The sequence below is a fragment of the Canis lupus genome, chromosome 3 (assembly GCF_003254725.2).
Source record: "Canis lupus dingo isolate Sandy chromosome 3, ASM325472v2, whole genome shotgun sequence".
NCBI classification, from domain to species: Eukaryota; Metazoa; Chordata; class Mammalia; order Carnivora; family Canidae; genus Canis; species Canis lupus.
Genome location: NC_064245.1, coordinates 52,407,410 through 52,431,282, shown reverse-complemented (window position 1 = coordinate 52,431,282; position 23,873 = coordinate 52,407,410). Strand labels below are relative to the sequence as shown.

At 55.1% G+C, this 23,873-nt stretch overlaps 2 protein-coding genes and 1 non-coding gene across 10 annotated transcripts in view; 1 reads left to right on the top strand and 2 right to left on the bottom strand.

The window, feature by feature from the left end:
* Positions 1-5,700: 5,700 nt before the first annotated feature.
* Positions 5,701-5,773, bottom strand: TRNAR-UCG (transfer RNA arginine (anticodon UCG)). The gene has a single exon. It is a non-coding gene; the product is annotated as a tRNA-Arg (tRNA).
* Positions 5,774-5,993: 220 nt separating this feature from the next.
* Positions 5,994-23,122, top strand: POLG (DNA polymerase gamma, catalytic subunit). Of its 3 annotated transcripts, XM_025438533.3 has the most exons (23): positions 5,995-6,172; positions 6,956-7,768; positions 10,510-10,705; positions 11,556-11,720; positions 11,831-11,977; positions 12,123-12,202; positions 13,027-13,209; positions 13,310-13,455; positions 13,596-13,722; positions 14,789-15,025; positions 15,854-15,974; positions 16,161-16,265; positions 16,571-16,678; positions 17,475-17,635; positions 18,265-18,318; positions 18,415-18,532; positions 18,982-19,117; positions 19,218-19,464; positions 20,567-20,689; positions 20,825-20,993; positions 21,129-21,337; positions 22,036-22,196; positions 22,610-23,122. In XM_025438533.3, the coding sequence occupies exons 2-23, from the start codon at positions 7,116-7,118 to the stop codon at positions 22,666-22,668; spliced, it is 3,705 nt and encodes a 1,234-aa protein (XP_025294318.2). In that variant the 5' UTR covers positions 5,995-6,172; positions 6,956-7,115; the 3' UTR covers positions 22,669-23,122. The 3 variants fall into 3 exon arrangements, with proteins under 3 accessions (XP_035570443.2, XP_025294318.2, XP_025294319.2); XM_035714550.2 differs by lacking the exon at positions 22,036-22,196 and having other exon boundaries at positions 5,994-6,172; XM_025438534.3 differs by lacking the exon at positions 20,567-20,689.
* Positions 22,317-23,873, bottom strand: part of FANCI (FA complementation group I) — a 74,562-nt gene continuing 73,005 nt past the window's right edge. For all 6 annotated transcript variants that reach the window (XM_025438528.3, XM_035714545.2, XM_035714547.2 and 3 more), the window contains 2 exons: positions 23,737-23,838; positions 22,317-23,043 (listed from right to left, as the gene is read on the bottom strand). In XM_025438528.3, coding sequence (XP_025294313.1) covers positions 22,963-23,043; positions 23,737-23,838 — 183 coding nt within the window. In that variant the 3' untranslated portion in view covers positions 22,317-22,962. The remainder of the gene's footprint in view (positions 23,044-23,736; positions 23,839-23,873) is intronic.

Genomic DNA, 23,873 nt, shown 5'->3' with positions numbered 1-23,873 from the left:
AGTTAAATGCCAAAGCAAGGTAGCTACTTTCTTCCAGATACAGGATGTTGAAATGTTCCTCTCCCTACATGCAAACGCCTGTTGTCGGAGTCTGGCTCTCATTTTACTCCATGTGAATGGATGACTTAATCCTTTTCTTTTTGTTCCTGGGATGGGATTCGGTCTGTTCCGTTTTAACAGGAGAGCAAGACTATTTCTATGAAGGTTCTTGGTGCTTAGAGTTTTAGCCCAATGTACTCCTTAAAGGAAATGTCTCTGCAGAGAGAGTGATGCCTTTCTTTTCATGTTACAGCCTATGTTTTGAGCTTAAAATCTTTTGGACAATTTGCAAGAAATCTAATTACCAAAAAAAAAAAAATTATATAAATAAAGAAACCTATTTACCCCTCCAGTGGGCCATGCCATGTTCATCCCAACAGAGGGTGTTGCTCTGCAGGCTGGGATCTAATAGGTAAGGACATGGGATTTGCAATTTTGCAGCTGGCAAAACAGGCCACACGGCCCTAGCCAGGGCTCGGAGCCCATGAAGGTCTCATCTCTCAGGAACTTAGGGTTTTGTCCTTCTGTCTAGAAAGATATGGGACACCTGGGCAGCTCAGTGGTTGAGTGTCTGCCTTTGGTTCAGGTCGTGATCCAGGAGCCTGGGATTGAGTCCTGCATCAGGCTCCCCACAGGGAGCCTGCTTCTCCCTCTGCCTGTGTCTCTGCCTCTCTCTCTCCCTCTGAATAAATAAATAAATAAATAAATAAATCTTAAAAACAACAACAACAACAACAAAGAAAGACAGATTAAGCTGATGGCATGGCTGGCAAGATGGGTCCCTGTGTGCAAGCTCCACTCTTATGGGGACTTTTTTTCAGTAGTTTGTATGAATGGCCACATCAGAAATTGACACCTGTTTACTATGTGAAATATGTGTAAATATGCAAAAGTGTGTAAGAGAAGGCGGTACAGTACCTTTTGCCTTTCTGGTGACATACAAATGTGGATTGAAATTCCTGAGGCTGATTAACATCAAACTTTTGCAAATGAAATTGTCTTATTGATTTAGAACTTTATCTGAAACTAAGAGTCATCAACTATCTCCATTCTAACTACTGTTCATACAGTTTCATTCTTCTTCTTTTTTTTTTTTTTTTCAGTTTCATTCTTCTGATGGAGGAATTTATTTTCAGGTTTTCAGGTATGGATTTTTGTAAACTGGTTGAATTTCTTACTGGTATTTGTTATTTTAAGATTTCATATGTTAAGTTGGGCAGCCCCGGTGGCTCAGCGGTTTAGCATGGCCTTCAGCCCAGGGCTTGATCCTGGAGACCAGGGATCGAGTCCCACGTCAGGCTCCCTGCATGGAGCCTGCTTCTCCCTCTGCCTGTGTCTCTGCCTGTCTCTCTCTCTCTGTGTCTCATGAATAAATAAATACAATCTTAAAAAAAAAGATTTTATACATTAAGATATGTGAAATAGTCAATGTGTATTTGATATATCAATATGGTAATATGTAGTAGTATATATTATTATTTTTTAAAGATTATTTTTTCATTTATTCATAGAGACACAGAGAGAGAGAGAGAGAGAGAGAGGCACAGACACAGGCAGAGGGAGAAGCAGGCTCCATGCAGAGAGCCTGACATGGGACTGGATCCCAGGTCTCCAGGATCACGCCCTGGGCTGCAGGTGGCGCTAAACTGCTGTGCCACCCGGGCTGCCCCTGTAGTAGTATATATTAAAATTATATTTATAATGTGATAGTTTTCAATTTATGGTAGAAATACACCAAGTTTTCTTTTATTTTTATGTTTATTTTTTTAAGATTTTATTTTTTAATTGAGAGAGAGGAGAGAGCACAAGTAGGAGGAGAGGCAGAGGGAGAGGGAGAGGGAGAAGCAGACTCCCCGCTGAGTGGGGAGCCCAACTGCAGGGCTCATCCCAGGACCTAGGATCACAGCCTGAGCTCCTGGCCTGAGCTCCTGACCCAGCTCCTCATCCAAGCTGGAGGCAGTTAACCGACTAAGCCATCCAGGTGCCCTTCAAGTTTTCTTTTAAAATACTTACCTAGGGATCCCTGGGTGGCGCAGCGGTTTGACGCCTGCCTTTGGCCCAGGGCGCGATCCTGGAGACCCGGGATCGAATCCCGCATCGGGCTCCCGGTGCATGGAGCCTGCTTCTCCCTCTGCCTGTGTCTCTGCCTCTCTCTCTCTCACTGTGTGCCTATAATAAAAAAAAAAAAAAAAAAAATACTTACCTGTGTCAGAGACACCACCGGTATCATAAATAGTGGGGGAGCTAAGGTGGAATCATAAGGGTTTGCAAACTACAAACTGCAGAGCACTTTGCAAGTTAAGAATCTTATGCATAGTCTTGTCTCCTCTCAGGGAAATTCACTTCAGTGGAATTTAGAAAAAGACATGAAATAAAAAGCTCACTCATTTGTTCAGCAAATATTTAACAAGCACTTAATCAGTGAGAGCTCTTTCCATCACAAGTGACAGAAAATCCAACCCAAACTAGCTAAAGCAAAAAGAGGCTCTTGCCATTGGAAATTTCAACATTCACGGCTATTAGATGATATGAAGGAAATAACTGTTCATTTCTTGGTGGAATGCCTGATTGGCTCAGCTCAGTTAATAAGCCCCGTGTCTGGCTCCAGGGACAGAGAGCTCCTCAGCCGTTGGCCAGAAGCCAGAGAGGGACACTGGCGGTGGGGACAACAAGCATCTGCTTCTGTGTGCCAAGTTCCATGCTAGGAACAGAAAAACGGCTAGGGCACAGTCTCTTCCTGTCAGGGAACTTCTCATCCACAAAAACAATGGTTCTCGTTTTCATCAATTTCCTTTTTTCCTGCCTTAGACTACACAGGTCTGACATAATCAAATATCCACCTGAACTACAAAGCTTAATGTGAAAATAGCCTATTAACTCTCTCTCTTTTTAAGATTTTACCTATTTGAGAGAGAGAGAGAGAGACTGAGCAGGGGTAGGAGGGCGGGGGGGGGGGGAGGGAGAGAGAGAGAGAATCTCCAGTAGACTGCACTGAGCACAGAGCCTGACATGTGGGTTCGATCCTAGGACCCTAAGATGATGACCCAAGCTGAAACCAAGACTCAGATGCTCAACCAACTGAGCCACCTGGGCGCCAGCCTATTAACTCTCATCCCGAATTTCATATACATGCCAGTTTGATCCCATATGTGGTAGATGGAGACCCAGCATGGCATGAGCTGACCCCCCCAAATGAGCCCTCCCTTGCCCTTATATTTCTGCTAGAAACAGCTCAAAAGAGATTGGTGCCTGCTGCCTTCTGAAGCCAGGTCAGGCAGGTCTGGTTATTTCAGGGACAAATGCCCCGGAGGTGCTCAGCCCAGGCACAGCTTTTGTAGAGATGCTGACACAGAATAATCATACCTTACTTTTTTTTTTTTAAGATTTTATTTATCTATTCATGAGAGAGAGGCAGAGAGAGAGAGAGGCAGAGACACAGGCAGAAGGAGAAGCAGGCTCCATGCAGGGAGTCCGATAAAGGACTCGATCTGGAACTCCAGGATCATGCCCTGGGCTTAAGGCAGGTGGTAAACCACTGAGCCACCCAGGCGTCCCTATACCTTACATTTTGTGAGCAATTACTCTGAGTCAGGCATTGTTCTCAATACTTTTTTTTTTTTGTTTGTTTTGTTTTAAGATTTTGAAAGACACAAGAGAGGCAGAGACATAGGCAGAGGGAGAAGCAGTCTCCTGTAGGGAGCCTGGGATCACCACTCAAGCCAAAGGCAGATGCTCAACCACTGAGCCACCCAGGTGTCCCTCCTTGCTGAAGATTTTAATTCTGGGGTGAGGGCACAGAGACTGGCCTGAACCCGCCTTGTGATGGGACAGGCATCTTGATCGACGACATTTCCTGGCACTGAACCTAAGGGGAGGGTTGTTCTACCAGGGGATACCAGGCAGACCCAAGGAACAGTATCCCCTGGAAATGCCATTTGGTTAGGCCAGGGGTCTGTTCTTAGCTTTTTGTGTGTGTCATAGACACCTTCCTAGAATAATGTTTTTAAATGCATAAGAGACAGGATTACAAAGGAATGCAAAGATGATGAAATATTAGAATAGGTAATATGCATTTTTTTAAGATTTATTTATTTATTCATGACAGACACAGACTGGGAGACAGGCAGAGTCACAGGCAGAGGGAGAAGCAGGCTCCATGCAGGGAGCCCAATGCAGGACTCCATCCCAGATTCCGGGATCATGCCCTGAGCTGAAGGCCCAACCGCTGAGCCACCCAGGCGTCCTGGTAATATGCATTTTTTAATTAACTCATTAAATGACAAGCTCTAGCAGTGACCTAGTGATATGGTTATTTTGAAGTACAGATGAGTATAAACAGTATTTTGAAAAATCTGCAGCAACTGGAATGTGTTATGAAAATATCTGTGATTGCTATTGAGAACAAAGTCTCAGGTACTGCTACTAGGACCGTGGCTGGTCATCTAACCTCACCAGTGAAGGAGAAGCTAAATTTCGGTAGCAGATTACGAGAAATAATGCAAGCATTTTCCTCACTCAGGGACTCCCTGATTTAAGCTGAGATCCTCTCTTGGCATCTTGCAAAAATGTGAACAGTATAAGATTAAGTGGAAAAAAAACCCAACCAAAACCAAAACCAAACCCAACAACAGATTACAATACAGTGGATTTGCAGTTGATTGTATTTTTCCCCCCAGGAGAAAATCAAACATTTGTGTGTTTATGAAATACACCCAGAACGGTTTATGAAAAATATTTCATACTTCAAAATAAAGAAAGGGGAGATATATGGAGAAACCAAGCCTCAGCATTGCCTTCCCAAGCCTTGGCCTGGGGCTTCCCAGGGCCTCTTTGGGGGCCACAGCGTGGGGGGCCGGCGCGAGGAGGGTGTTTGCCTGGGTATCTCCCCACCCTACCCTTGAACAATACCGAAGTCAGTTTGTCAAATAAGTTCAGGGTGTCCTGACACACGCATAGGCTGGAAGGTGGGGAATGATTTTCAGCGAGGCCTGAATTTGGTCCATAATCAGCGCTGTGAACTCAGGTCGACCTCAAATCTCTCTTGATCTCAAATCCGCGCAGCTGGGTCTCCGGGCTCCAACCTCCAGGCTCTTGTTATTCACGTGGGCCTTATTCCACCAGGTACTTTACAGTCTATCAACCTCGGACCAAGGAGCACGGAAAGCAGAGCTGCTGCGGCCCCTGGAGCAAGAGGAGGTGGATGGAGAGCGGCAGGAGACCGCAGAGACTGGAAGGCTCCGCAGGCGGGGGCTTGCGACCAATGCTGATTCGGGTTCCAGGAAAGAGAGCACGTTGTCCCATCAGGATTGCCCAGGATGGAGACAGGGAGCACGGGGCGGGGCAGGACGCGGCTCCCTTCCAGTTGCGAACCCTTGTCATTCCCACGTACCAACCGATTGTAAAGTGGGATTTCCGTAAAAGACGCCCCTCGCCCTCCTGGCTCCTCCCCCTGCGTCGGGGGTACGATTTAGAAACGAGCCCCCGCGCCAGGAACACAGTTGAACAACTTCGCTGGGGCGTGTAGAGCCGCAGCAGTTACTTCCGAGGATCGGGGTAGTCCCAGGTCTTTTGTGGGGTGGAAACAGACGTTAACATTTCCTAGGTCCCGACGCTAACCTTCCTAAGGAGGACTGAACCAAAAATTGTAGGCAGACTCCCTTGCGACCGCGGCAGGACTCGAACCTGCAATCTTCTGATCCGAAGTCAGACGCCTTATCCATTAGGCCACGCGGCCGCCCGACGCCTAGTGCTCTTCGGGCAATCTGAAAAGTAGCATGACCGCCCACCGGCTTGCCTGGGACCAATCCACTTGTTGCTTGGGCAGGGGGGAGTTTGGACTTTGGCTCTCAGAGTTCCGTAGGGAGAACCCACCCGGAAGTTCCCCTCTCCCCCCTGCGGCCGGACCGGTCCACTTGCGGCCCTCCTATTGGTCGCGCCGGGAGTCTCCCGCCTGCCTCTCGGTAGCCGCGGGACCGAGCGGGGCGCAGACGGGAAGTTGCGGCTGCCAGCGAGGCGCACTGGTCGGCTGGAGGCCACACGCCACCCCGAGGCTGCGTAGGCCGCGCGGAGAGGGACGCCGCGCCGTCGGCCTGGGGTCGGGAGCCGCGGCCCGGGAAGCACCGGACGGACCGAGGTTTCCGGCGGGTCGGCCCGGGGAAGTGGAGGCGGGGGAAGCCGGGTCGCCGAGCGGCGGCGCGGCCCCTCCCTCTCCAGTCAGGGAGCGAGGCCCGGAGCTGGGCGGAGGCTTGTCCCAGGGCGCACCGCGGCGCCGCGGGGCTCGGGCTCGGGCTCGGGCACGGCCGGGCGCGCGGGGGCTGCGGGGAGCCCGAAGCCGCGGGGCCGCCACCGGGGGTGGGTGGGGGCCCGGGAGGCCGGCGGCCCGCCCTGCGGTTTCCCTAAGGAGGCCTGGCACCTGGCGGCGTAGGCCCTCGGGGCCGCGCCGGTCGCCGTCATGGCAGCCACCGTCTGCCGGGCGTTCGCCGGGGGTCGGGTCTCGCGACTTGTTCGCCCTGAGTCCCTCGGACAGCGGTCTCGTGTGACAGGTAGAATCCGTACCCCCATTTCACGGAGCAGGAGACTGGGGCCTTAGGGAGCTCGCCCAAGGTCACGCATCTCCTAACAGCCGGAGCCGGGATTCAAACCCGCCGCCGCGCCTCCTCCCGGACCATCGCTCTTAACCGTGCTTCCCCCCCTCCCCGCCCGCCGCCAAGTTCACTGATGAACCTGCTTGCACCTCCGTGTCCTCAGGAGGGCTCTTGGTAATTGCCGTGGTTGTCCGATGCTCCACGGAGAACCTGCCCCTAAAGCGCCTGGCACGCTGCCTGGGACGCAGTCAGTGCCGGAGGAGCGAGGGCTTAGCACGGAATGCGGGCCGCACGCATAAGAAATAACACTTGCTGTCGTCTGTCTCCTTCAGAATTTGTGGGTGGAAGGCAGGCATGGTCAGACCCATTTCACTGACTGGAAAACAGAGACAGGACGTGTCTCCCTCCACGTCTTTCGGCCAGTAAAAGCAGCCAAGCTGGAGCCCAAAGCCAGGTGTCCTGACTCCCAGCGGGGGGCTTCCTGCACCCACCATGAGCCGCCTGCTCTGGAAGAGGGTGGCCGGCGCCACCACCGTCGCGCCAGGGTCAGTGCCAGCTCCGGGGCGCTGGGTCTCCAGCTCCGGCCCCGCCCCCGTCCCCAGCGACGGGCCGCCGCCGCCGCCGCCGCCGCCGCCGCCGCCGCAGCAGCAGCAGCAGCCGCAGCCAGCGCGGTCCTCGGAGGGCGGGCAGCTGCGGCACAACCCCTTGCACATCCAGATGCTCTCGAGAGGGCTTCACGAGCAAATCTTCGGGAGCGGCGGGGAGACGCCCGGCGAGGCCGCCGTGCGCCGCAGCATCGAGCACCTGCAGAGGCACGGGCTCTGGGGGCAGCCGGCCACGCCCTTGCCGGACGTGGAGCTGCGCCTGCCGCCCCTCTACGGGGGCAGCCTGGACCAGCACTTCCGCCTCCTGGCCCAGAAGCAGAGCCTGCCCTACCTGGAGGCGGCCAACTCGTTATTGCGGGCCCAGCCGCCCCCGCGGCCCCTGAGCTGGGCCTGGGTGGAGGGCTGGACCCGGTACGGCCCCGCGGGGGAGGCCGTACCCGTGGCCATCCCCGAGGAGCGGGCCCTGGTGTTCGACGTGGAGGTCTGCTTGGCAGAGGGAACTTGCCCCACATTGGCGGTGGCCATATCCCCCTCGGCCTGGTGAGTAGGGGCTGGGCGCTGGGGACTTCACATGTGCAGGAGGTGGGTGGGGGGTGTCCCAGCTTAGTAGTTCCGTTCAGTGAATTTTACTGAGCTCCCAGTCTGTGCTACTCGGGTGCTCTCCTAGGGACTGCGGATTCTGTGGTGAAGTCCAGTAAAATAGGCTTGACCTCAGGTTTCACAGAGCTTACTTTTTGGCGGAAAGACACAGGCAGTAAACAAATATCCAAGCACAAGTCAGGTGGCGAAAGGGGCTGTGTGGAGAACAACAGTAGGTTGTACTTGGGACTGTGGTGGGAGACCACTCGAGGTCACCTTGATTTGGTGCTTTCCCCCCTCCCCTAAATGCTTCCTGAGAAGTTAGTCCAAGGCATTTGAACAGTGTCTCTATTTGGGAATGCTGTTGATTATTGTGGGCAGAGAAACATCCCTTTCCTGGGGCTGTCCCTGATGTTATGAGACATTTAGCCTCCCCAGCCGCTCTCGTAAACGCTGGACCAAGTATCTCCCCAGTGTCGCCAAACACACTCCCACCCCGAGGTAGCATTCCCCCACACCTAGCCTATTGCCCCCAGTTGAGAACCATTGCTTCCTGCCCCCAGCCTCCCAGATGCATTTTGGTCCCAAACAGGTGTATCCAAATCTCTCTCTCTCCTTTTTAAATAACTTTCTAAGTGCTACCCACGTTTCTTTTTCAAACAATGATGGCAGTCCTGTTTCTCCCCTTTTTTTATTCTTCATTCCAGGATTAAAATACTATTTACAACCTTAATGCTTTCAGGCATGGCCAGCACAAAAGTTAGCAGTTTCTTTAATCCTATTGGAAGCTACATCTTTGTAAAGAAAGCTGCGAAATGTTAAATATGCAGTTGAAAATGGTGAAAACATGGCTAAATAGATAAGGTAGGCATTAATGGCTGCAAAGAGCAAAACCAGGTTCCGCATTGATTTAGTTCCAGTTGAGATGAGAATCTCCGTGCTTACTTTGTAACTTGATGGTCAAAACAGAGGGAGTACCAGCCACCGATTGAGAAGGTGAAGCAGGCTCTGGTGGCTGAGGGAAAATTAGGAGACCAGTGACAAGAAAGCCTTGTATTTTGATCTCTTGGTCATTCTTGGCCATTTTACCTGAAGTCCACCTTTTCTCTTCCTCCTCCTCCCTCTCCCTGTCCTCCTCTCATCCTCATTCCATTCTCACCGGTATGGGGGGTGGCGCTGTTCAGTATATGCCTGGTGGCACAGGGACCTTCTCCTGGGGAGCCTGATTGTGTAGGGGGGTGTGCAGGGTACCGGATGGGGCCATCAGAGCAGTCCGCTGTGAGCTTGGGCACGTCCCTGCCATGGCTGTGTAACCTTAAGTTCCAGGCCAGCCCAAGATTTCAGGGCTGCAGTGGAGGGTTCAGCTTCCCAAAGGCTGTGGCTGAGGACTTTGGTTGTCACCCTAGGGGACATCGCACAGGGGCCAGCATTTGTCTGAGATTCACAGGATGAGCGTAGAGTTTTGATGGCATTGATCTGGTTCCTCTTAAACGTACCGAAGGTGTTTGCACATTGGCTTCTTTTATCACAAATGTGTAGTGAGATGGCTCTCATGCGCAGCTGTAGACCTGGATCTTGCCACCAGTCTAGCCTTTTATTGCACCTAGAGTTCCTGTCGTCACCATAGCCTCAAATATTTGACATCTTCAGGCCTCTTCTACAGTGTTGTTTTTAAGGGCTCTAAATGGGGAGGATGTTTCACCTTGAGTCCTTGAGTGTATCGCCACCACTTGGAGTGTGGGTTAGATTTTAGCAGGTTTAAAACGAGGAACCCCTTTTTGCCGGTAGCCCCCTTCCCTGCAGAAACCACTGTCTGTTGAAACTGGAGGCAGATGCCCCCCCACCCCCTGCCAGGGTTGCCTGGAGCTCTGTGCACAGCTGTGAGGGCCCCATGTGGCCCCGGCGCTCATTTGATGCTGAGTGGCTCTGACCTTTTGGCATCACCTGTGATTTACAGTGGGCTTTGGCTCGGCAGCCATTTCCCCATGCTCAGCCTTGTGAATCTTGGGCACCCTCCAGCCTTTCCCTGCGTCAGGGTCCGGCACCCACAGGCAGTGCTCCTACTCTGCCCTCAGTCCACCCATTATGTGGGCAGGTGGTCGTCCAGTCCAGTCCCTTCCAGTCCTAACACTTGCCCTTGGCTCCCCCATGGGGGGCTCAGGCCCAGCACCTGCTCCGAGGTGCAGGACATTCTCTTGGGCCTTTGGAATCTCTCCAGCTGTTAGATGATTCATCCTGTACGTGTGTGGCATTTGTCTTTTTTTTTCCTATTGCTACCCCCCCCCACCCCCCCAATTTGCCACTTGTAATCGTCTCTTCTACTGGCATTTTGAATGCCTACTGTTTTGTGCTTATGGACCTGAGGAGTTGACCGTGCTTGGAAACGGCACAGACTTTGTGAGTGCCGGACCTCACACACACCTTGGTGGCCCAGGCCCTGGTGCCCTTGTAGGACATCCAGTACCGTGGCATTTAGCTCCATCTGTATCTGTGGATGCGAAAAGTAAAGGAGTTTTTCTGGCCTCCCCCCACACACCCGCAGCCGCTCTCTAGCTCTGTGAGGGTCGGGAGTACCCCCCTGGTCTTGCCTACATCCCAGCTGCTAGCATGGGAGCTGACTTGCGACGGTACGTGTGCTGTGGGTGTCGTGGAGCGGAAGTGTCATGCCTCCTGCCGAACTTGCTGCCTTTCGCCCCCCTCAGGTATTCCTGGTGCAGCCGGCGGCTGGTGGAAGAGCGTTACTCTTGGACCAGCCAGCTGTCGCCGGCTGACCTCATTCCTCTGGAGGTCCCTGCCAGCGCAGGCGGCCCCACCCAGCGTGATTGGCAGGAGCAGTTAGTTGTGGGGCACAACGTTTGCTTTGATCGAGCCCATATCAGGGAGCAGTACCTGATCCAGGTGAGGTTCCTGGGGCTGGGATAGCTTCTGGTAGGGGATGGCCTAGCTCTGACCTCAGTGGCTAGGGAAGGCGTTGCTTTTCCTGGCCAGGTCTCCTGTGTCTCTATAGTGGCTGTGGGGCCTCCTGCTGGCCAGCCCTGCCCCTGGTCCCTGGGCCCAGCTGTTCATTCCCCTGGACTTGCCTGGTACGGGACCTGAGTGGTCTCAGAGTGCGAGTAACCCTGCTGTCTGTGTGGTGTTTGAGAGTTAGCATGGGTCTTTGGAGAGTCTGGCCACATGGCCTGGGCTCATGGCCTGGGCTCACGTCCTGCTTCTGCCAGGGACAAAGTGGTGTGAGTGCCTTCATGTTCCTGAGCCTCAGTTTCCTTATTTGTAAAGCATGCTTGTGGCATTCTTAATATTACAAGAAGTGCTCTTCTATCTAGTCCTCACAACTACCGCAGCAGAGAAGCAGGGCAGGTGTGAGCAGCCTTAGCGTATAGCTTCAGGTCAGCCTTACCGATCTGAGCAGGAGCTGCAGTTTGTGAGCTGCAGGCTGGGGCTGGGGGCTAAGTCTGGGAGCTCAGATGGCCTCGATTTGGCTACCCTGTTCCCAAGGCAGCCCTCAGAGCTGTTGCTGGATGCTGGGAAGGACTAGTGTGTTGGAATTGAGCCAGGCCTGTACCTTCAGGGGTAGCTGGGATTTGGGAGGGCAAGCCTGTCATGGCTGGAGGGGAAGCATGGGTAAGCATGAGGGGATAGCTTTAGTGTTGGAAGGCTGTGTGATGGGAGGGGGCTGAGGTGGGTTTGGGGGGGGGGTGACGGCACCAAAGCAGGGCTGAGTGGCTTCAGCTGCAGCCTCTGTCCTCAGGGCTCCCGCATGCGCTTCCTGGACACCATGAGCATGCACATGGCCATCTCAGGGCTCAGCGGCTTCCAGCGCAGTCTGTGGATGGCAGCCAAGCAGGGCAAGCGCAAGGCCCGCCACCCCACACAGCGAGGCCAGAAGTCCCAAAACAAAGCCAGTGGCCCGGTGGTGAGTGCTTACTGTGGGGGGCTGGAGCCGGGCGCTTGGGACTGTCTCACCTGCCTGTCTGTCCCAGGGCTGAGCTAATCTGCTGTATTCCTTGGTCTGTCCCCCGCCAGATCTCCTCCTGGGACTGGCTGGATATCAGCAGTGTCAATAATCTGGCAGATGTGCACAGCCTCTATGTGGGGGGGCCTCCCTTAGAGAAGGAGCCTCGAGAACTGTTCGTCAAGGGTAGCATGAAGGACATCCGTGAGAACTTCCAGGTATAGTGCTGGGGAGGGACTCTGGGGAGGTGAGTGGGGGCAGACCTAGCTGACCCCGGGGAGTATAGCGGCAATACCTGACCCTGAGACCGGCGATGGTAGTGGGACAACTGCCCACCCAGCGCCTTCCTGTCGCCTGTGCCAGGCTCTGATGCAGTACTGTGCCCAGGACGTGTGGGCTACCTATGAGATTTTCCAGCAGCAGCTACCGCTCTTCTTGGAGAGGTGAGGGGGAGCCCCTGGGGGAACCCCTGGGGGTTGGCAGTGTCCTAGTATCTGGTCCTCTGTCAGAAGGTGGTACTGGGTCTTTCTCAGCCTATGGACCTTAGCCTTTCTGGGTTGAAAGAACAGAGCCATTCTGTATAGTGGTGGCCACCTGGGTCCTGGACTCTGGTTTTCTAGAGGCCCTGGAGGGGGGAGCCAAGGGCTGTGGTTATGTTCCATGTGTGTGTTCCCGGGTGATTCAGCACCCTCTCTCTATGTACCCAGATCCTGGTCATGTTTGTTAGTGAGTCACTCTTGTGGTGTGGTCAGTCACAAGTATCCCCTAGACCAAGTTTGAATCTTGACTGTCCTCCCTCACTCTTTTGCCCTTGGGTAAGTCACTTGGTTTGTCAGAGCCTCAGTGTTTTTGTCTGTGAAGCAAATAATACTTGACCACTCTGGTAGTGAGGTTTGTCTGTGACCTAGCACAGTGCCTGGCACATGGTCGTTACTCAGGAGAGGGCACCCGTTTTCATTTTCACTCCTAACTCCTAATAGGAGTAACTCCTATTTCTCCTGGGGACGGGATGGTACTTTAGATACTTTATAGATAAAGGAACTGAGGCTCAGAGAAGCGGAGCCACTTACTCAGCCAGTGTCTCACGGCTCCAAAGTCGTTGATCTGGGGTCAAGCTGTGGTTGAGACCCTGGTCTCCCTTCAGAGCTATGTCACATGGGTAGTTAGGTTGAGGCTTGCTAGACGGGCTCAGGGATTGGGCCAGAACCTTGCTTTCTGTGGTCATTTATGACCACCCTGGTGTTTGTCCCCCCCCCCCCCCCCCCAGGTGTCCCCACCCGGTGACTCTGGCTGGCATGTTGGAGATGGGGGTCTCCTACCTGCCTGTCAACCAGAACTGGGAGCGGTACCTGGCAGAGGCACAGAACACCTATGAGGAACTCCAGTGGGAGATGAAGAAGTCGCTGATGGACCTGGCCAATGATGCCTGCCAGCTGCTCTCAGGGGAGAGGTAGCCAGGCCTTGGGAGTGTGGGAGCTAGGTGAGTACGGGCAGGCCAGAGGCCTGCCTCTGGATTGGCCTAAAGCTTCTCTGGTGGACTGGCTCTGCAGGTACAAGGAGGACCCCTGGCTCTGGGATCTGGAGTGGGACCTGCAAGAGTTTAAGCAGAAGAAGGCAAAGAAGGTGAAGAGGAAGGAGCCAACTGCAGCCAGCAAGTTGCCCATCGAGAGGGCTGGGGACCCCAAGGATCAGGAAGGTGGGGAGCATGGGCGGGAGGTGGGGTGGGGATGGACCTTGGGAAGGTTGGAAGGGATCTCTCCAGCCTTCAGAGATGAGTCGGCTGGGAAGGTCTTCCTGAGAGACCCTTCTTCTGATTGTCATGCCTACTGTGTGCAGACCCTGGCCCTCCCAGTGAGGAGGAGGAGGTTCAGCGAGATGTCACGGCCCGCGCCTGCTTGGAGCACCTGAAGGGGACTGCAGAGAGCCTGCCAAAGCGGCCCCAGCACCTTCCCGGACACCCTGGGTGAGCCCTAGCTCCTCATATATGTAGAGTCTACTCTTCCCCTGCCTTAGGGCTTCTCTGTCACTGGTGTGTGTGTGGCCCTTACTGACCTGCTGCTGTTCGTTCTGTCTTCCAGTCACTTGCTCACTCTGACCCCTGGCTCCCTGGTCTCAGTACAACTGCACTGAGCACCTGCTGTGTGCTCGGCCTACCACCACCACCACCTCTGGGGGTGCAGATAGGAACATAGCTCCTTTCTAGGAGCTGCTGCTCCCTGGGAGGAGCTAGGCGTGAAGACCAAGCAGTGCAGCTGGCCTTCATATTCATGATGAGAAGGAAGAGTGAGCAGTGTTGAGGCAGTACCTAAGTTTGCCTGGGGAAGTCAGGGATGGCTTCCTTAAGGGAGGGGATTTTTTTTATTTTTTATTTTTTATTTTTTATTTTATTCGATCCCGGGTCTCCAGGATCGCGCCCTGGGCCAAAGGCAGGCGCCAAACTGCTGCGCCATCCAGGGATCCCAGGGAGGGGATTTTTTTTATTTGAGCCTCATAGACTGGCAGAGATGAGAAAATAGGGGCAGCCAGGGTTAAGAACAGGGTGTGGACTTGGCACTTGCAGGATCCTGAGAGTGAGGTCTCCTTAAGCTGTGTGCTTCAGGTGCCTCCCTTGGCTCCCCCTCGGGTTGGCCCTTGTGAACAGCATGTGAGAGATGGAGCTCTGAAGGCCCTGCTGTGTCCCTGGAGCAGCGGTGTGGCACTGTCTCCTGGCCAGTTACCCTGTGTGGACTGGAGCTGGGGAAGGAGCCCGGTGCTGGGACATCCTTGTAGGTCCTTGGCTTCTGATGAGGCCAGTGGGCCTGACCTAGGATGTTCCTTTTCAGATACTTGAATTATTCTAGGGGAGCTCATGGGGATTATGGGTGTACGCCCGAGGGAGGGGCCTGTGGCTATAGGCTGAGGTTACTGGAAAGCCTTGGGGCTTTAAAGGGTGGACAGGTGGGTCAGGTCATGGGAGAGAGAACCTGGCTTGTGGTCACATGCTGTCCATCCCCAACACTGTGACACTGCTCTCCTCTGGCGGGGCATAGGTGGTACCGGAAGCTCTGCCCCCGGCTAGATGACCCTGCATGGACCCCGGGCCCCAGTCTCCTCAGCCTGCAGATGCGGGTCACTCCAAAACTCATGGCGATGACCTGGGATGGCTTCCCTCTGCACTACTCGGAGCGGCATGGCTGGGGATACCTGGTGCCCGGGCGGCGGGACAACCTGGCTCAGGCACCAGCGGAAACCGCCCCAGCCTCAGCTGGGGTGGCCTGCCCGTACAGGTGAGGCTCAGGCTCAGGGAAGGAAGGGGTGGATCTAGGGCCCCCTCCCCTTGCTGGAAAACCCAAGCCCAGCTCTGGTTAGTGGAAGAGTTAGGGTCTGAGAGTTCTGGTGGGCGTCTTTTTTTTACCTTTGGGTCTCAGAGCCCTCCGCTTGGGTCCACTGGCACAGCTGCCTTCACAGGACTGTTGCAGAGCGGGGGCTGTCAGGGGCAGCCGGGGATATGGGCTGTCTTTCTTTTTTGTGTGTGATTGATTGAGCACTAGTTATATTCTGTGATTGGAAACCTTTTGTAGTGCTCTCTCATTTGTTTCCAGGCAGCCACGTGACATAGAATGGCTATCCCCATTTTAGAGTTGGCAAAATAAAGGCCTAGGGAAATCCTTTGACTTGTCTGAGATTCTAAACCTCAGGCTTTTGACAGGCAGGTGTGGGGGACAAGCCATGGCACTTGACGTGGCCCAGGTTGGGAGCCCTGGCTCTGCAGGATAGCCTGAGTCACCTGTGGGGCCCTTGGGGACAGAAGGGGCTGGAGCCTAGTGGGGACGGCTGCACGGCCTCCAGAGCTTTCCCAGGGAAGGCAACAGCTGAGCTGGTGAGGAGCTTAGATTTGGGTCAGAGCAGCCCCTGCATCCTCACCTGCCACCGCGTGGTGTTTTACTTGTGATTTGTCACTCCCTGTCTGAAAACCAGGGGAGAGCACTGCGCACCTCTGCCTCAGAGCTGGTTCTGAGGCCTAAGCAAAGGGAATTGTGCAAGGCCCCAGTGAGCTCCCTGGCCCGGAGTGGGCCCCCAGTAATCAGGGGCTGCTGCTGCTGTTCTCTGCCCAGAGCCATCGAGTCCCTGTACAGGAAGCACTGTCTTGAACAGGGGAAGCGGCAGCCGGAGCCCCAGCAGGCAGGCCTGGCGGAGGAGTTCCTGCTCACCGACGGCAGCGCCGTATGGCAGACGGTGAGGGCAGCCCGAACCTGGGCTCTAGAGTCTTTGCTCCCTCCCAAGGATGGGGGGCCTCCTGGGTGGGGGTGGTAACCCAAGGGCACTGGGTGGCTCCCCCTGGGCCGGCTGTCTGCGTGTGGTGGGTGGAGCTGGGCCAGCCAGTCCCCCTACTTTACTTCCTGTGTACCTGAGCCCATCCAGGTGGAAGAACTGGGCTGCATGGAAGCGGAGGTGGAGGCGGAAGCCGAGGTGGAGGCCAGGGTGGAGCGCTGCGGAAGGGCAGGCCTCAGTCAGCCCCTGGCTCTGGTGAGCAGGGCTTCTGCTCTGGGGTTCTCTGGCTCTTGTGCCCAGGTAGCTCTCTCCTGCCAGAGAGTTGCCAAGGTCCTGGGCAGGGGGTAGAGGCTTGGGGGTGGAAGGCAGCATGCATGTTGCTGCCTTCCCTTTGGGTGGCTCTGTATTTGTTGGGAGTCCAAGGAGGGAGCCTGAGGCCATCCTGCCATTTCTCAGCACGCTGTTGGCCACTTCAGGCCCATTTCCCACACCCTACCCCATGGCCCTCGCTGAATGCAGGTGCTGGAGCAGGGCCTCATCTAGGTGTGTGGCCCCCACAGACTGCTGCTGGTGGCCCCAGAGCCAGCCAGCCAGCCTATCACCATGGCAACGGACCTTACAACGATGTGGACATCCCTGGCTGCTGGTTCTTCAAGCTGCCTCACAAGGTATGTGTCCTGACTCATGCCTGTCCCATGCTGCCCTGTGTCTCAAGCCCCCAGGCCCCAGAGTGACTCAGCCCAGAACCACCCTTGCACGGGATCAACATGCGTAGTGGAACAGGGTGTGCTCCTAGGCAGTTCTCTAGGACTCCTCCACCAGGCCTGCCTGCTGGGGCCCCATCTTTCCCAGTCTTTGCCTCCTGGAAATGGGGTAGTGAGGGGTGTGGTGGTGCGATTAAATGACGGGGCCTGTCGGTGTCTGACACCACTACACGATGGGCTCTGTCCACCACCCATGACAGTCTGTTGCTCTGGTCACCTGTGGTTCCAAAGCAGATGACCTTCCTGCTGGTGTGTCCTCAGAGGGTCACTAGTAGGCTGACACTGCTGCACTCGCCTCACTTCATTGCTTTATGGGAGGCGTTGTATCCGCTCATGTCAGGGTAAGAAGAGTGAATACAGTATATGAGAGATTTTGAGAGAGAGGAGCCAAGTTCACTAACTTATTACAGTTTACTATTACAGTTCTCTTTACTAGGTAGTAATAATTTATCATAGATACACATAAGGATCAGCACTCTCTGCACTTGGAGGCATCTGTGGGAATGTGGAAACACCCACCCTCCACCCCCGTGTATGTCTCTGTGCTGCATGTGTGTTGCAGTCAGAGGTGTGCCCCAGACTGCTCTGCTCAAGGTTCTGGGCTCAGTGTGGGCAGAGCTGAGGAGCATGGGGCACCAGGGGGCTCCCTGGCCAGGGGTCTGCGCCAGCTTCCAGCCCCTGATGCTTTTGCCCTTTGCAGGATGGTAGCGGCTGCAATGTGGGCAGCCCTTTCGCCAAGGACTTCCTGCCCAAGATGGAGGATGGCACCCTGCAGGCCGGCCCAGGAGGTGCCAGTGGGCCCCGTGCCTTAGAGATCAACAAAATGATTTCTTTCTGGAGGAACGCCCATAAACGAATCAGGTGGGCTGCTGTGGGAGGGCAGAAATGGGACCCCTTTCCTGCACCTCTCCCACCCAGGGCCCCCCGACCCCATCTGTGCTGTACTAGAGGGACAAGCCTGTCCAGTCTGGCTGCCTGTGGTTCTGGTGTCATGTGACTGTGGGCAAGTCCCTCCGTGGCCTCTGTTTCCATGTCTGTGTGGAAAATGGTGCGGTAGGGCCCAGATATGGCGTAGCTGCTGAAGCCCTGATGTGGCTGAGGAGCATAGGGGGCTGCCGGCCTGGGAACTAGGGTTCCCCCTGCAGGGCTGGCACTGGGGGGCCGTGGCTCCAGCAGCATGCATGCTGCTGCCAGAAGGGCGCTGCCGTCACCGCTGAGGTCCACTCCACGTGTGGCCGAGGCGCTCATGGCAGGGCTGAGGTCAGATGCCTCACAAGCACTATAGTGCAGAAGCTATTGGATGGCGTATGACCCTGGATGGCAGATTCTGGGGCCCCAGGCCTTGGCCGTGTCACAGCCCACCCTGGTTAAAGTCAGTGGGAAGAGCGTGAGGCTGGGCCAGGAGGGAGCACAGTAGCCCCGAGTTGGGTGTGGGGGTGGATTCTGCTCCTTGGGGCTGCTCTGAGCCTTAGTTCCATCTGTCCCCACAGTTCCCAGATGGTGGTATGGCTTCCCAGGTCGGCTCTGCCCCGTGCTGTGACCAGGTATGGGCTGCCTAGTGATTGTGGGGACAGGAGAACTGAGCAGGGTGGGACATAGGACCAAAGCTGCCAGGACTCATGTGTCCTGCCCCCGGCCAGGCACCCAGACTACGACGAGGAAGGCCGCTATGGGGCCATCTTGCCGCAGGTGGTGACCGCTGGCACCATCACCCGCCGGGCTGTGGAGCCGACGTGGCTCACCGCCAGCAATGCCCGGGTACGTGCCCTCTGCACCTCCGATCCCTGTTCTTCCTCTCCTCTGTCTCTAGAAACTTGGGTATGGAGGGCTTTCCATGAGGAGCAGGAAAAGGAACCTAAGATCAGGGGCAGGCAGGACTCAGGCCAGAAGTAGCTCTGCTACTTGTCCATTCCTTCAGCCGACTGGATCTGGGCCCCCCTCATTGACAGACATTGAGGAGGCACGAGGGGTGTGCGGCTGTGGTGGAGTGGAGGTGGGGTCCAGAGCCAGGCAGGTGTGGAGGGAGGAGTGGTTTCCTCCTGCCACCAGGCAGCCGTCCCGGGGTTTCGGGCAGTGCTTGGCAGTTCCTGGACCCCAGCCCCCCTCAGGAGAGGCCCAGTGCTCTCAGTCCAGTCTGGCTTCAGGGAATGCGGGGGCGGGAGTCTCCCTGGGGTGTCTGGGTAGGGCCTGACCTCCCTCTTCTGCAGCCTGACCGAGTAGGCAGCGAGTTGAAGGCCATGGTGCAGGCCCCACCTGGCTATGTCTTCGTGGGCGCCGACGTGGACTCGCAGGAGCTGTGGATCGCAGCCGTGCTGGGAGATGCCCACTTTGCTGGCATGCATGGTGAGCAGGGGCCAGGGCTGGGCCAAAGCGGTGGCCGCGTTGCTGGCAGCGTGTTCCCGAGCTGCTTTTCTCAAGCCAGTCTTCCCCCACCGCCCCACAGGCTGCACGGCCTTTGGCTGGATGACCCTGCAGGGCAGGAAGAGCAGGGGCACCGATCTGCACAGTAAGACAGCTGCGACCGTGGGCATCAGCCGTGAGCACGCCAAGATCTTCAACTATGGCCGCATCTACGGGGCGGGGCAGCCATTCGCTGAGCGCCTGCTGATGCAGTTCAACCATCGGCTCACACGGCAGGAGGCGGCTGAGAAGGCCCAGCAGATGTACGCCGTCACCAAGGGCCTTCGCCGGTGAGGGTCCCTCCCCCCATCCATAGCACCCTCTGCGTGTTCTGCTCCCTGTAACAAGGGCCCCTCTCCCTCTAGATCTCTGACCTGGCTCCAGGATGCTGGTCCTGGGGTTGTGGAAATTCCTTACTTAATTATCTTAAACAGTTTCTCTCACAATTAAGGCTGCACCTTGACATTGCCACCAAGCTAGCAGGTCAACAGCTGCAGTGGTGCGGCGCTGTGAACACGCTTGCAGGGAACACATGAGGGCAGGGGCAGGGGTGGGACGGTAGTGTCAGCAGCAGGTAGCCGCCAACCCCAGAGACCTGGGACTGACTTTGCTGTAGGAGGATGCCTGGGCCTGCTCCGGCCTCTTTGTCCTGGGAGTACCACCTTGTGGGCTCCTAAGCAGCCGTGAGGGAGGGAGGTGCATGTCTACCTTCCATGGGGATGCTGTGCAGTGGCTGTGTTTGCTTAGCTGGCCTCCTCGAGGGAGACTAAGGGGGGGTGGTAGCTGAGCGAGGGTGCAGTGGTAGGTGTGGGGGACTGTGTGCTGGGGGCAGGCAGGGGAGAGCCGTGAGGACAGGGGAGGTTGGGCCTTGGTTGGAGGCCTCTGAAGAGGTTCCAGGGGAGTCTGGACGGAGGGCGCAGGTCGTGGGGAAGCCCTGGTGCAGCTCTGAAGGGGGTACACCGGGGCTGTGAGGCTGCACCGGAGCTGGGAACCGATGTGTCCGCCCGACCCAGCTGTATGTTGTCTTCCCCAAGTGCCCATTCCCTTCAGGGAGTAGCCCATAGCCTACCGTCCCTCCCTTCTGGGCTGGGAGCTCTTTTGTGCCTCCTGAGCTAAAACGTGCCTGTGGGGCACCAGGCAGTTCCGTGTCTGGGGGTCAGGACGGTAGTAACCCTGCTGGCTCTCGTGTTGGGGGTATGGCGTTTACTGGGCTACGGAGGCATAGCCCACAGAAGCCTGGGGTCCTGTCTGCTGTCTGGGCTTCGCCTCTTCCTGGCAAGTCACTTGGCTTCCTGCAGCCTATTCCCTCTTGGGAACGGAGCCTCCGGGGATGGTCATGAGTACTGGGCTAAAGCACTACCACGGGAGTGACGGTGGTGACACTGCCCCCAGGTATCGGCTGTCGGAGGAGGGTGAGTGGCTGGTGAGGGAATTGGACCTCCCCGTGGACAGGACTGAAGATGGCTGGGTTTCCCTGCAGGATCTGCGCAAGATCCAGAGAGAAGCTTCGAGGAAGTGAGAGCCTTCTGTGTATTAAAGATGGAAGGAGGGTCTGGGCTGGTCCCTGGAGAGCTGGGATGCTTTGTTCTTCACTCTGAGAAGCTGAAAGGCAAAGCTTGCCTCCCCCTGCTTTTTTGTTTTGGTCTCCAGGTCACGTTGGAAGAAGTGGGAGGTGGCTGCCGAGCGAGCGTGGAGGGGGGGCACAGAATCAGAAATGTTCAATAAGCTGGAGAGCATTGCCATGTCTGACACCCCATGTACCCCGGTGCTGGGCTGCCGCATCAGCCGCGCCCTGGAGCCCTCGGCTGTCAAGGGGGAGGTAGATTGCTCTCCTTGGAGGGGGGAGATGGGTCACAGGGAAGGGCAGGGCTCCCTTACCTCCCAGCCCTCCACACTGCCCAGAGTGAGCCAGGGTGTGGCAAAATCCCTAACCTGTGCCCCCTTCGCCCCCAAGTTTATGACCAGCCGTGTGAACTGGGTGGTGCAGAGCTCTGCCGTGGACTATTTACACCTCATGCTCGTGGCCATGAAGTGGCTGTTTGAGGAATTTGCCATTGACGGGCGCTTCTGCATCAGCATCCACGATGAGGTCCGCTACCTGGTGCGAGAGGAGGACCGCTACCGCGCAGCCCTGGCCCTGCAGATCACCAACCTCCTGACCAGGTAGGTGGGGGCCTGTGGCCGCTTGGGCCTTTGGACCAGGCTGAGCATGCTCTTTGCGTTTTCATCTTCCTAGGAATGAGTGTTTCTTTTCCTATTGCTCGTTGAAAAAATTTTCAAAAAGACAGGCTTCAACTTTAAAATTTCTCGGGTTTGAAAAGATCATAAACCCAGACTAGATGAGAGGTAGTGAGGAGGTCAGGTGTCCCAAGAGTAGCTGCCGTCTTGTACTCCCCTAGATGCATACCTTTGTTTTGAAAATCAAATGGAAAAAAAAAAAAAAACGAGATTTTTTTTAAATCCCTAAGTTTCCTTAAGTGCCAAAAGTTTGTAATTCAGACTACCACCAGAAGACGTTGTGAATGAGAAAATTCATAGTAAAGTTCCTAATTTACATGTTTGAATTCAGTAATTACAGTTCTGTGTGAGTCTGCCATCTAGAACTAGTTTGGGAAGCAGATCTCTCCTAATGGGTAGACGAGGTCCCTCTCCATCTTCCCCTGGGGGGTCGTGCCTGACAAAGCTAACAGAGTCCTTGGGCCACTCGATATTCAAATACACAAAAAGTCAAATGTTTTACATCAATAGTGTACTGAACTGCAGGACAAGAGGTGTGTCTGGAGTCTCTCACTGCATTTTGGTGTGCCAGGGGGACGGGGAAGTGCCGGGCCGCGCCTGAGAGGAGGTCGGGTCTCTTGCAGGTGCATGTTCGCCTACAAGCTGGGTCTCAATGACCTACCCCAGTCCGTCGCCTTTTTCAGCACAGTCGATATTGACCAGTGCCTCAGGAAGGAAGTGACCATGGATTGTAAAACCCCTTCCAACCCAACTGGGATGGAAAGGAGATACGGGATTCCCCAGGGTGAGCTCCACACATCTGTTGATTGTGCATGGAATGTATGGTGGATGGGCTGTTCAGTGGACAGTGCCCCAGGTCCAAAGAGAACGTAATCACATGGAGGAAGAAACCAGGACTCAAGTATTCCCTCTGTACTGTTTATTATTCCTTCTTCAACCACAGCAGAAACATATTTTAAGATTTCTTGTTTAAGGCTAAAGTGCATTCTTAGGTGAGAACTGTGCAATGAATATCAAACAAGTAAAGCAGAAAGATACATTTAAAAAGAAAATAAGCTTAGACAAACTTATTTATACAGAAAACGGACAGTCCCAAACATAGCATTACCGTCCCTGACAGGTCCTCTGCTTGCTCGCTCCCGGACACGGGTTCCAGTCCTGGAGGAAGCGTCCTAACCCCTCTACACTGTCTTTCAGGTGAAGCGCTGGATATTTACCAGATAATTGAACTCACCAAAGGCTCCTTGGAACAGTGAAGCCAGCCTGGACCCTAGCTCTGCCTGGAGGTGCCCTGTATTTGCTCCCGTGGAGCTTCATCGGGACGGTGTGGGCTCCCACACCCAGGCTTTGCGCTGTGCTTGTGCAGAAGGGCTTGCGGGAGGTCAGCCCTCCTCGGTAGCAGGACCTGCCTAGAACGGACTGCCTCCGAGTGAAGGTGCAGTGGAGCTCCTGGGTTCAGAGCCAAGATGCCACTGCTGGTGCAGGCTGTAGGACAAGGGGGTACTGCTGCTTGTTGGGTAAAAAAGAAAGCAGAAGCCCCAAAGTTCACATTAACTCAGGCATTTCATTTCTTTTTTCCTTTTCTTCTTGGCTGGTTCTTTGTTCTGTCCCTCGTGCTCTGATGCAGTGCCCTAGCGGGGGAGAGAAGCAATGCTCAAATGTGATAAGCCTGCTCAGAGGCAGTGGAAATAAAAATCCTTTATCTTCTCATCTAAGCCTGTGGTAGTCCTGCTTTCTCCCCCTTCCCACTCCTAGGTCATTCCGTCTGGATGAAGAGGACCGCCTCCCAAGTGGCCGAGCAGCAGCACTATGGCCTTTCCTGGGAGGGGGCAAGGAGGGAGAGGACAGCTGCCTCCGTGTAGTCGAGCCCCTTGACAGCTCTGTGACAGGCCAGGTGCCTTATGGCCTGGAATGTGATCATTGGAAGCACAAAGGTTCGGAATGTTTGAGAAGCCAGACATGAGGGTGTCTCACGTAAACTTCACTGACTTCCATCTCAGACAAACCCGAGCTCCCTGGCTCTCCTGCTGCAGCCATACAGCTAAAGGGTGGCAGGGAAAGGAACTGAACTGGTTTTGGAGCTGTAACTCTGGGGCTAGTAATTTCCTAATAGTTCAGAAGGTCACGGGGGAAGACCCACAGTAAGAACTGGTGTCCTTGCCCCCTTTCTAGAAAGGTCTACCCCAAATGTGCACCACTCTGGGTGACTTCTGTGACAGGCCTTGGTTCTGGCCATGCCTGACCGTCTCAGCCTTCTCCATGCTGCTCCCAGCCAGGCTTTGCCATCAGGCAGGAGAGGGGTCAGCTTCGAAGCAGGCACTGACCTCGTTGTCATCTTCGTCCTCTCGAAGAACCACATCCAGGATGTTTCCCTTAATCTTGAAGTCCCTTGAGGTGCTGAGCTTCATGTGCTGCATCAGGTTCACCTAGGACAGAATCGCAGGTGTGGGCACGTTTCCTT